At 43.5% G+C, this 12139-nt stretch overlaps 1 protein-coding gene across 1 annotated transcript in view; it reads left to right on the top strand.

Moving 5' to 3' along the window:
- The window catches only part of snap91a (synaptosome associated protein 91a), a 54402-nt gene that overhangs the window by 36267 nt on the left and 5996 nt on the right, over nt 1–12139 (top strand). Inside the window, exons 9-18 of the mRNA XM_038977385.1 lie at nt 239–300; nt 2145–2157; nt 2357–2505; nt 2730–2806; nt 3959–4102; nt 5007–5078; nt 6207–6443; nt 7740–7817; nt 8304–8342; nt 11724–11867. Coding sequence (XP_038833313.1) covers nt 239–300; nt 2145–2157; nt 2357–2505; nt 2730–2806; nt 3959–4102; nt 5007–5078; nt 6207–6443; nt 7740–7817; nt 8304–8342; nt 11724–11867 — 1015 coding nt within the window. The remainder of the gene's footprint in view (nt 1–238; nt 301–2144; nt 2158–2356; nt 2506–2729; nt 2807–3958; nt 4103–5006; nt 5079–6206; nt 6444–7739; nt 7818–8303; nt 8343–11723; nt 11868–12139) is intronic.

The following is a 12139-nucleotide window of genomic DNA, read 5'->3' as shown; positions in this document are numbered from 1 at the left end:
CAGGCTTTTGTTCCAGCCCAGCACCATCACACTAATAGTACAAATAATCAACTAATTATGGTATTTTCCCATCTAAGCCTGCAGGGCTGGAATAAAAGCCTGCACCGCCAGTAGCTCTCTAGGTTCAAAGTTGGAGACCCCTGCTCATAACCTATGTGTCGGATCCATGTACTGTACGGTATACTATAGCCCCGTGGCCCCTGTAGTAATATGGTGCCCATCTCTTCTCGTTCTCCAGGCCCCTGAGAGTCTCCTGCAGTCCCTGGAGACTCACCTGAACACTCTGGAGGGGAAGAAGCCGTAAGTACCAACCACACTCTCCACCAACCACACTTGTATCCTTACCCCATGGGCGTCTTTGTAACCAGGGTGCTACTTGGGAGTGGGGCTACTTTACTTCCTATTTACTTCATATTTGAGAATTCAGCAATCTCAGTACAGTTCATATGCATGCACATACTTAAAGTCTGTGGAGTAAATAAATGAAGAACACACACCCTAAAGGTGAAACAGAAAGTCGCAGTGGGGGTGGCAGGTAGCCTAACTGTTAAGAGCGGTTAAGAGCATTGGGCCAGTAACCAAAAGGTCTCTGGTTCGAATCCCTGAGCCGATTAGTTGAGAAATCTGTCAATGTGCCCTTGAGCAAGGCACTTAACCATAATTGCTCCTGTAAGTCGCTCTGAATGAGTGCATCTGTTAAATGACTGGAATGGAAACATTCTGACTCTTTTTGCTGTGGATTTATTTGACCAACACTTGGGCTAAAGAGCCTTCATCAGGGTGTGAAAATAGGATGTGACCATCCAGTGAACCTAAATTAGACCTGTGCTCGACCCTGATGTCCCATAGGCTTTAATTAGGCTCAGCCTCTCTCAATTAACATCATGAAGACTTCCAGTGTATGCCCTCTAGATTGTGTGTGTTTTTTTTTTTAAATGGGCAGTGTTTGGACTGAATCTGTCATCACCAGACTGTCAGTCGTGTGTTCTCGACAGGACCTTGGTAGGGCAATGATCCAGGATAGTATTTGTGGGGGGCATCGTCAGATCGGATGATATTTCATACGATGACCTTGCTTCTAGAAGTATGGAAAGAAATTTAGCAGATTAAGTCTTAGCAAATGCCAGTGATTGTCAATGTGTGTTACAGAGAGGATGTTCACAGAGAGGATGTGTAAGTATTCTGCTGGATCTACTACAGAATGACTTGACGGGGAGGGCCGGGTCATTATTTGCTGTTGTCTTTTATTGAAGTGAATGAAACTGTAAAATAAAAAATAATAAAATTAAAAAAAAAAAAAAAAAAGCCCCAATTGTTTCGTGAAGTTCACATGAGGATTCTATGGAATTGACATTTCAACCTCCAGTTTAAAGTCATGTTTTGCAGCGTTGTGAAGTTCAAATGGGATTCTATAGAGTTTATGTGAACTTGTTTGTTCAGTATCTCTCCTGAGTTTTGACTCCCTCTCAATATTAATATGAACTTTGACAGCTCACTCACTTTGTGTGGTTTTTTAATGTGATGGGAATCTGGTGGCTTAGCGCTTCAATGTTCATATTAACTTCATTGTCATATCATTGGGATCAACCCACCTCCTCAAAGCTTTTGATGCATGTCATTGCTAAACATGGGTTTGTTATGTGTGGAAAGTAAGAATGAAAAGCTTTGTGCAAGGAAGTGATTTAATATTGTTTTATTCAGTGTTGCAAATCTAAACTCTACAGATGCAGTACACTCTTAGAAAAAAGTTTCCATAAGGGTTATTCGGCTGTCCCCATAGGAGAACCCTTTTTGGTTCCAGGTAGAACTCTTTTGGGTTCCATATAGAACCGTCTGTGACAAGGGTTCTAAAAGGGTTCTACCTGGATCCAAAAGGGTTCTACCTGGAAGCAAAAAGGGTTCTTCAAAGGGTTCTCCTATGGGGACAGCCGTATAACCCTTATTGGTTCTAGATAGCACTTTTTTTCTAAGAGTGTATGTTTTCACAATGGAGTTGCCTCGAAATGCCTGCTCTTTGCAACCAAAATAGTGCTCCTTTAGCTGTCAATTTGACACAGCTCAGTAACAGCCATTGTGCTTCACCTTGCATATCATCTGGTGATGCTATGATGGTTTTAACTCATTCTTATTGTTTCATTTTGCAGGTCACCGACCAAGGTGAGTCAGCTACCCCTTATTTTACTCTGTCTCTGCACCTCAATAAATCTTTTCGACAACTGCGGACAATTTGATGATCATTTATTTGTTTATGAGTGTATTCATTTATGAGTAAAACAGCATAGCCATGTCTGCTTCTGTAACTGTGGCGCGTCGCCATTGTAACTAACTATAACGACGCTAACCCTCTGTCTGACAGGAGTGTGAAGCAAATGGCTCCCCGGCCGCAGCCGCCACGCCTACAAAAGCTCCAGCGGCCCCTGCAGCTGCTGCTGCTCCAGTTGCTCCTGCCCGCCCTGGACCACCTGCCAGACCCACGGCGGCACCCACCTTCAAGAGCTCCAACAAGTAGGTGCCCATCTGCTGTGGGCTCTTAGGTTGGCCACTTCAAGTGCCACTTCAGGGGCCACACTAGCTTTAACCATTAGCTATGTTGTACAATCTACAGTCTCCAATCTCCAATTTACATTTAACCCTTTTGTCGTTCTATTTTTCCCTCTATTCCTGTCTCTCCTTCTCCTCTCCCTCTTCTTCATTTTGTCTCTTGTCTCTTTCTCTCACTCTATCTGCAGTGCTCTGCTAGACTTGGACCCATTGTCAGCCTCCCCATCAGCAGGTGGAGCAGCAGCCTCTATCTCGTCATGGGGAGGTAAGGCCTTTAATAGATTTCATATCTGGGTTGCATTCTTTATGCCACACAATATATATATATCTTTTTTACATGAGCGTTTCTCATTGCAGGCGGAGGACTTCCCTCCCTGTTTCAGTTAGTTTTCTTCAGTTTGGTGCCTAATGAATTCCACCCTGCTCTCTTTCATGCTTTCTACCTACATCCTCCTCTCCACCCTTACTCAAGGGAAGGGCTGATATTGGCATATATTCAAACCTGGCCCCTCTGCAGATTGAAATTGCTTTCCATGGCCTCCTACTCATATAAAACTGTATTTTTCCTTGGAGTGTTTTGTTGTTTTCAGATTCGAAAATCAGAAGTACAGTAGTTACGTGGTATGGTAGTGAGTTATTGACCCTGATAGGCATTTCTATGTTTATATTCTCTGTATGTAATCCCTCACTCACGTCTTCTCTTTGCTCTCTCGCCCGCTCTCTCTCGCTCTCTCTCTCTTTCGCTCTCTCTCTTTCGCTCTCTCTCTCGCTCTCTCTCTCGCTCTCTCTCTCGCTCTCTCTCTCGCTCTCTCTCTCGCTCTCTCTCTCTCGCTCTCTCTCTCGCTCTCTCTCTCGCTCTCTCTCGCTCTCTCTCGCTCTCTCTCGCTCTCTCGCTCTCTCTCGCTCTCTCGCTCTCTCGCTCTCTCGCTCTCTCGCTCTTCCTCTTTCTCTCTCTCTCTCTCTCTCTCTCTCTCTCTCTCGCTCTTCCTCTTTCTCTCTCTCTCTCGCTCTCTGTCTGGCTCTCTCTTTCATCGTCTCGTACAGATCTGCTTGGTGGCGGTGAGTACCGAGGAACATTCTGTTCTTTACATTCTTTACACAGCTCTCATCCACAGCAGTGCATTCAGTGCATGACTCCAGCCGTAGACCTAGGATCCGAGAGGATCAGCCCTCTTCTTATTCTTGCTCTGTGATCTCTAGCAATGTCTCAAGGTGTAACATTCTCCTCTTCTCTATTACCACTGTTTTCTTTGACATATCTCACGCTTATCATCTTTTTCTCAACCCAATCTCTCTACTTCTCTCTCCCTGTTCCTCTATCCTGTTGTGATTGGGGATGGGCTTGGGTGGGGATGGATGGGGGGGGGGGGTGTAGGCTTAGATACCCCCGCTGATCCAACTAGCACGTCTGAGCCAGCCGCCGTTCTTGCTGATGCTGCGGCCGCTCCAGCTGCCACGCCCACAGTGGCCCATACGGATGGCCCCACCGCGCCCTCTGCGGCCCCCGTGGTGGTGCTGCCCGTGCCCGCCAACACCGCCTCAGACATGGATCTGTTCGGAGGTCAGTGGGGGTCAGCCTCATGGGAGGGATCATCATGGTAGACTTGACTACACAGTAGCTGCCTGCTTGTTCGTAACAACCTCTGACATGCTCACATGTAGTTACACCACCTGGTTCTCCCACTCACATTTACGAGTTTCAGTATACACTCTACATACACCTTAACAAAAAAACATGTTCATGATATTCTGTATTTGTGCAAAATTCTACTTGGATAGTTATTGGCATAGTTACTGACATCTAATAAGGACACTCATTTCCAAATGTTCCATCTCGCTAAACAATGATTAGCTTGACTGATTATTCATTATTTGGGCACTACATCAGTCAGTCAATTATTTATCCAAGACAGCAAGTAGGTGATTAATTTTTTGCTCTGCACTGTATGGAGAACAGTAGAAACTGTAGTCCGTACTCGGCATATCTCCTCTTTTCACTCCCATTTCTAATAGTAGATATACAGAATTAAATCCCCTATCAAAATTGTATAGCAAAGTGTGGCCCTCTTTTCCATGGAAAAAAGCCTCTGTCAAAGAGATACGTTGCATTGCCCATCGCTGAGCTTGGCATTTCCTGTCACACAGCACAAGCTTATGATAGCATTGTGTTATCTTCACTTTCCCAGCGTGTACAAACATTGTGCACACTGAATGCGTCTCTATGCAGCCTGGAAAGTACAGGCCCCATCCATATGACACTAATAAGATCAGCAATTTCAGCAACATCTTGTATCCTCTCTTTTCTCCTAATGCTGATCTCTCATCTTTCTGTTTTTCTCATTCTCTATTCTCCTGCTCTTTATTTACCTCCTCGTCTCTCTTTCTCCTGCCTCCCCCTGTTTTTCTCTGGGTGTTGTGTTGTGGTTTGTGTCCACTGTCCCCTCCTCTCATGTCCGGTACTCCAGATGCGTTTGCGCCCTCCCCAGGTGACGGCCCGCCCAGCAGGGCGCCTGCTGCTGATGCATGTGCCGGATCTGGTGGGTGATAACACTGCTCAGTGTGTGTGCGTGTGCACACGTGCATGTGTTTAAGTGAGCATATGCTTGTACGTGTGTGCACTCTTCCAACACACGTGTGTGTGTGTTTGTTCAAGAGTGTATGTGTGAGATCCTGAAGCTTGGGTAGCTCAAAGCTGCTTCTGTTACCATATGGGACAGTAGTAAATCATCTGACACATTGCATTGGGGCCTACCGTCCCGACCCTAACCCCACTATTGGGGGCCCAAGCCTCGGCCTCCCTCCGCCACTCAGCCCTGCTTCAGAACACTCCCCCTGCTTCTCTCACCTCGTAATATTCACCTGGTGATGAATACTCGAGTAAAACACAGTTGTATAATTCTCGCCCAAATCCCAGAATTGTTTATATTTCATATAATTGATACCACTTCATACTAACTGACCATCTTCATTTACCCTGTTTTGTTTCTCTCTTTGGCCTGAATGTGTAAGTATTAATCGACTACTGTAGAAGTCCAAAAGTGCAGTGTGTGTAATTCACATGGCTCCATTACTGTGTGTGTGTGTGTAGGGCTTTGGTCTTATGGCTTAGAATAGTAGGACAGTTTTACATTGAATTATGCATATATTTACATTTACATTTACATTTAAGTCATTTAGCAGATTTCTACATTAACTTTATTCTGCGCCTTTATCATGTATTTGGATTCTATGTAGACAGAGCTTATGAGTGTGGAAGCAGATTCATGCCAAAATGTTATTATTTGTATTTGTTTTGGCATGATTCTGCTTCCATGTGTGTGTACTAGTTCTAATGTAACCATTATACTTCGCCCTCTGTGGCCTGTCTATGTAACTACAGTATTTACCAAACCAGCTGTAGCTCATTCCCTGAGTGTGAGTGTGAGACAGTGAGTATTCTAACCTGTGGCTGTAGTACAAGGTTGATGGTTTCTTTTCTTTACTTCCCCCTAAACCTCATTATGGAAGCTCCTCTAGACTCACAATAATATGTATTTTACAGTGTTTGTTGTTTTATCAAACTCTCAACTCCCCCTACTCTCTTCCCCTCCTCCCCTCTCTGGTCATATCCCATAAACCCCCTAACCCCCATCCTCCGCCCTCCCCCTTCTTCCCGCCCCCTGAAGACCCCTTCGCTCCATCGGAGGGGAGTGCGAACATGGCTCCAGAGATGGACCTCTTTGCTATGAAGTTCGATAACACGCTGGCTGCCCCAGAAGCAGCCAGCCCCACCTCTAGTGCAGTGCCTGTCATCGTCGCCCCCGTCGAGCCCCCTGCTGCCACTCCCGTTCCCTCCACTACCACCACCACTGAGTCTGCAGCTGCCCCCGTCCCTGCCATCCCCACTCTAGACCTCTTCGGTGGTAAAGTGCACATTCTACTTCGCACACTGCATTGCTCTGCGCTATGTCAATGATGATGATGGTGATGATAGTGACGATGATACAGCAACTTCCCTACATTTTAGATTTGATTTTATAATTATGTTTTCTTCTGTTATTATTCGTTTGATTTAAGTCATAGGCATTGAGTGAATCACACATTTTGACCGTCCCTGCAAATGAGAAATTAAATGGATATGATGATGGGTACAGTATATGGATCTATCAAATTATGACTCTTCTCTGCATCATTCCTGTGCAGACAAGGAGTAAATACATAGATCTCAAAACTGGATGCCTTCTAATGGTATACTACCTATTGAAACTAACAGTAACACTTTACCTCAAACCGGCAAATAATGCATTATGATGCCTTTATCGTGTATTGTAAGATGTCATGAGCATACATGACTATGAGCCCCTTATAATGTCTTATAATCATTTTATAATGATCGTGACTAAATAACAGCCAGAATGAGTCAGTTGAAATATGAGACAAAACATATTATAGGGCTTATTATTAGACATTGTAAAGCCTCAGACATGCTTATAGCAGGTTTTGACGCATTATACCAGCAGGCTGTTACAAAATAAACCTTTTCAGTTGTCAGTAAATCTACGTGAGGCCATTGTTTGTATAAGCTTCCAGAGGCATTGGTTAAGTAATCTGTCAGCACAAGATATTGGCCTGTCAACTGTTTACAGTTGGTGCGGTTGGCTCAACGTGTTGACATGAACCATGATAGTCAGTCAAAGCTAGAGGGAAGTGAGCAGACTTGTGTTTAGCAGGGAGAAAACGATTTTAAAAGGAGTGAAACGCCGAGGTATTACCCGAACGTGTTCAATAAGAACGCAGGTTTTCATTTTCGGTTGCAAAAAGTGTTTGATACAGTGTGCCTTACTGAACTTGACCTAGTTGTTATAGTCACTCTAGCTGCAGTGTGCCTGCATGACAACCTTTGCTTTCTTCATTTGAGCATATCTTCATTTTATCTTTCACCTGATTTTAGTTAATCTTTTCCTTCGTTCTTCAATAATCAGTTTGCAATTAAAAGAGGAATCGGTAACACTTTCGAACAACTTTCGCGAGTAAGCAATTATAAAGTAATGCAATGCTTATTCATGAAAGTTATTATAAAGTGTTACGATACATCTTTAGATGTTATTTTTTAGATTTCTTTTTAAATTTGTGCTTTTTTTGTTGCTTTTCTCCGTTTCCCTCTGAACTCATGCTGTATAGATTGTAAACTGAATGTAACTGTGTGTCCTTGTTTATAGATTCTATGTTTGAGAAAAGCCCTACTGCAGAAACAGCTGATGCTGCTGTTACTCCTAGCGTAGACCTATTTGGGGCAGGTACAGGACGTGGATTGCTTTCTTTGTTTGGAACCTCTTCTTCATCTCTTCTGTCCTTCCTCCTCAACCATCTGTTTTACCACACGTCTTGGTTTGTCCCCATAGTAGTATGCGACTTGTGCATGCACCCTATCCAGGTTTGGGTCAGTTTGAATGGAAGTCTGTCAATTCAGGAAGTGATTTGAATTGAACATTCAAAAATTGGGGAATTGTTCGAAACAAATAGCTTCTTCTTTTCAGTTTATTTAATGATTAATTCGGAATTTCATTTTACTTCCTGTATTGACTGACTTCGAATTGATCCCAACCCTGGACCCACCTGGCTTAAGAACAGTAACTCCTACCACGGCTTTCACTCTCTCTGTTATGCTAATGCTCCTCTGTGCTCTTCTACTTCACTCTTCCTACTTCCTCGACCTTCTTCCTCGGGTGTTTCACTGGAAGATCTCCCTACTATCTCTCGCGGGCCCTCTCCTTTGCCTCCAGAGGCCAATGCTGATGAAGACCTCTTGTCTGGTGTGACTGGTGAGTTACACTATCTGCCCACTCTAAGCTGACCTCACTTCATGATCACCTATGGGTATACTTCCTGTATCTCCAACTCTGCCTGCGTGACTACAGCATGCAGTAGTACAAGCTTGGTTATGCACTTCCCTGTCAGCCTGTCAATCAATGTATCTCATCAGGAAGTGACCGGAACTTTTTTTGTGATCAGAAGAAACATAATCATTTTTCAATGATTCAAAAGTTTGGGGTCACTTAGAAATGTCCTTGTTTTTGAAAGAAATACAAAAAAAATTGTCCATTAAAATAACATCAAATTGATCAGAAAGACAGTGTAGACATTGTTAACGGCTGATTTTTTATGGAATATCTACACCAGTCTCAACGTCAACAGTGAAGAGGCGACTCTGGGATGCTGGCCTTCTAGTTCCCCTGTCCAGTGTCTGTGTTCTTCTGCTCATCTTAATCTTTTATTTTTATTGGCCAATCTGAGATATGGCTTTTTCTTTGCAACTCTGCCTAGAAGGCCAGCATCCCGGAGTCGCCTCTTCAGTTTTTTATTTATTTTTTATTTCACCTTTATTTAACCAGGTAGGCTAGTTGAGAACAAGTTCTCATTTACAACTGCGACCTGGCCAAGATAAAGCAAAGCAGTGCGACACAAATAACAACAGTTACACATGGAATAAACAAACATACAGTCAATAATACAATAGAAAAGGTCTATATACAGTGTGTGCAAATGAGGTAGGATAAGGGAGGTAAGGCAATAAATAGGCCATAGTGGCCAAATAATTACAATATAGCAATTAAACACTGGAGTGATAGATGTGCAGAAGATGAGTGTGCAAGTAGAGATACAGGGGTGCAAAGGAGCTAAATAAATAAAATGTATAACAGTATGGGGGATGAGGTAGTTGGATGAGCTATTTACAGATGGGCTATGTACAGGTGCAGTGATTTGTGAGCTGCTCTGACAGCTGGTGCTTAAAGTTAGTGAGGGAGATATGAGTCTCCAGCTTCAGTGATTTTTGCAGTTCGTTCCAGTCATTGGCAGCAGAGAACTGGAAGGAAAGGCGGCCAAAGTAGGAATTGGCTTTGGGGGTGACCAGTGAGATATACCTGCTGGAGCGCGTGCTATGGGTGAGTGCTGCTATGGTGACCAGTGAGCTGAGATAAGGCAGGGCTTTACCAAGCAAAGACTTATAGATGCCCTGGAGCCAGTGGGTTTGGCGACGAATATGAAGCGAGGGCCAGCCAACGAGAGCATACAGGTCGCAGTGGTGGGTAGTATATGAGGTTTTGGTGACAAAACGGATGGCACTGTGATAGACTGCATCCAATTTGCTGAGTAGAGTGTTGGAGGCTATTTTGTAAAGGACATCGCCGAAGTTGAGGATCGGTAGGATGGTCAGTTTTACAAGGGTATGTTTGGCAGCATGAGTGAAGGAAGCTTTGTTGCGAAATAGGAAGCCGATTCTAGATTTAATTTGGGTTTGGAGATGCTTAATGTGAGTCTGGAAGGAGAGTTTACAGTGTAACCAGACACCTAGGTATTTGTCGTTGACCACATATTGTAAGTCAGAACCGTCCAGAGTAGTGATGCTGGACGGGTGGGCAGGTGTGGGCAGCGATCGGTTGAAGAGCATGCATTTAGTTTTACTTGCATTTAAGAGCAGTTGGAGGCCATGGAAGGAGAGTTGTATGACATTGAAGCTCGTCTGGAGGTTAGTTAACAGTGTCCAAAGAAGGGCCAGAAGAATACAAAATGGTGTCGTCTGCGTAGAGGTGGATCAAAGAATCACCAGCAGCAAGAGCGACATCATTGATGTATACAGAGAAAAGAGTCGGCACGAGAAATTGAACCCTGTGGCACCCCCATAGAGTCTGCCAGAGGTCCGGACAACACTCCGATTTGACACACTGAACTCTGTCTGAGAAGTAGTTGGTGAACCAGGCGAGGCAGTCATTTGAGAAACCAAGGCTGTTGAGTCTGCCGATAAGAATGTGGTGATTGACAGAGTCGAAAGCCTTGGCCAGGTCGATGAATACGGCTGCACAGTATTGTCTCTTATTGATGGCGGTTATGATATCATTTAGGACCTTGAGCGTGGCTGAGGTGCACCCATGACCAGCTCGGATGTTGACGTTGATACTGGTGATTTGTGGGTACTATTTAATGAAGCTGCCAGTTGAGGACTTGTGAGGCGTCTGTTTCTCAAACTAGACACTCTAATGTATTTGTCCTCTTGCTCAGTTGGGCACCAGGGCCTCCTACTCCTCTTTCTATTCTGGTTAGAGCCAGTTTGGGAGGGAGTAGTACACAGCGTTGTACGAGATCTTCAGTTTCTTGGCAATTTCTCGCATGGAATAGCCTTCATTTTTCAGAACAAGAATAGACTGATGAGTTTGAGAAGAAAGTTATTTGTTTTTGGCCATTTTGAGCCTGTAATCGAACCCACAAATGCTGATGCTCCAGATACTCAAGTCGTCTAGAGAAGGCCCGTTTTATTGCTTCTTTAATCAGAACAACAGTTTTTTTAGCTGTGCTAACATAATTTCAAAAGGGTTTTCTAATGATCAATTAGCCTTTTAAAATGATAACCTTGGATTAGCTAACACAACGTGCAATTGGAACACAGGAGTGATGGTTGCTGATAATGGGACTCTGTACGCCTATGTAGATATTCCATTAAAAATCAGCCGTTTCCAGCTACAGTAGTTATTTACAACATTAACAATGTCTACAGTGTATTTCGGATGAATTTGATGCTATTTTAATGGACAAAAAATGTGCACTTTCAAAAACAAGGACATTTCTAAGTGACCCCAAACTTTTGAACGGTAGTGTATATATAGTAAAGGTTTGGACACCTACTCATTCAAGGTTTTTTCTTTATTTTTTATTTTTTTACTTTTTTCTACATTGTAATAGTGAAGACATCAAAACTATGAAATAACACATATGGAATCATGTAGTAACCAAAAAAGTGTTAAACAAATCTAAATATATTTTATATTTGAGATTCTTCAAAAGTACACCCTTTACCTTGATGACAGCTTTGCACACTCTTGGCAAAGCATGCCATTCCATGAGTGCAGCATTTATTTTTCAACTCGAATCAATGGGTCCAATCAGTCCTCCATGACAAGAAAATCTCAAATCAGAAGACCAAGTCCATATTATGGCAAGAACAGCTCAAATAAGAAAAGAGAAACGACAGTACGTCATGATTCCATATGTGTTATTTCGTAGTTTTGTTGTCACTATTATTCTACAATGTAGAAAATAGCACAAATAAAGAAAACCCTGAGTAGGTGTGTCCATACTTATGACTGGTACTGTATATAACGCTGTTTTTTTCAAAGTGTGGTGAAATGCTCTCCTCTCTCATTCTGTAGATGCATTCTCTGCTATGGCTCCAGCACCAGCAGTGGCTCCAACTCCAGCTCAAGCCCCGGATCCAGCTCCAGCTCCTGCCCCTGCAACTGTCTCTCCTCCCAAACCTGAGCCCTCTGCACCTGCACCTGTCATTGACCTGCTAGGTGCGTACTGTACCACGAAATCCACCACTTCCTGTACACCTTCATGGGTCGATTTGACTCATGCTGAGTAACATATGACCTTTTCCATACTCTGTTCATCTATTCGTCTTGTGTACTTTGTTGGCAGTGATTTTTCGTTGTTGATATTTCTCCATTTTCCATCATCTTCGTAGCCAGGGTAACAGACCCCTGATAAGTCTAGATCTAGGAGGGAGATAGTGTCATATGTTTGGTGTAGCAGTATATACCAGAAGTTTTCCTCTGCAACTGGT

Source organism: Salvelinus namaycush, chromosome 37 (assembly GCF_016432855.1).
Source record: "Salvelinus namaycush isolate Seneca chromosome 37, SaNama_1.0, whole genome shotgun sequence".
NCBI classification, from domain to species: domain Eukaryota; kingdom Metazoa; phylum Chordata; class Actinopteri; order Salmoniformes; family Salmonidae; genus Salvelinus; species Salvelinus namaycush.
This window is presented reverse-complemented; position numbering and strand designations above follow the sequence as displayed.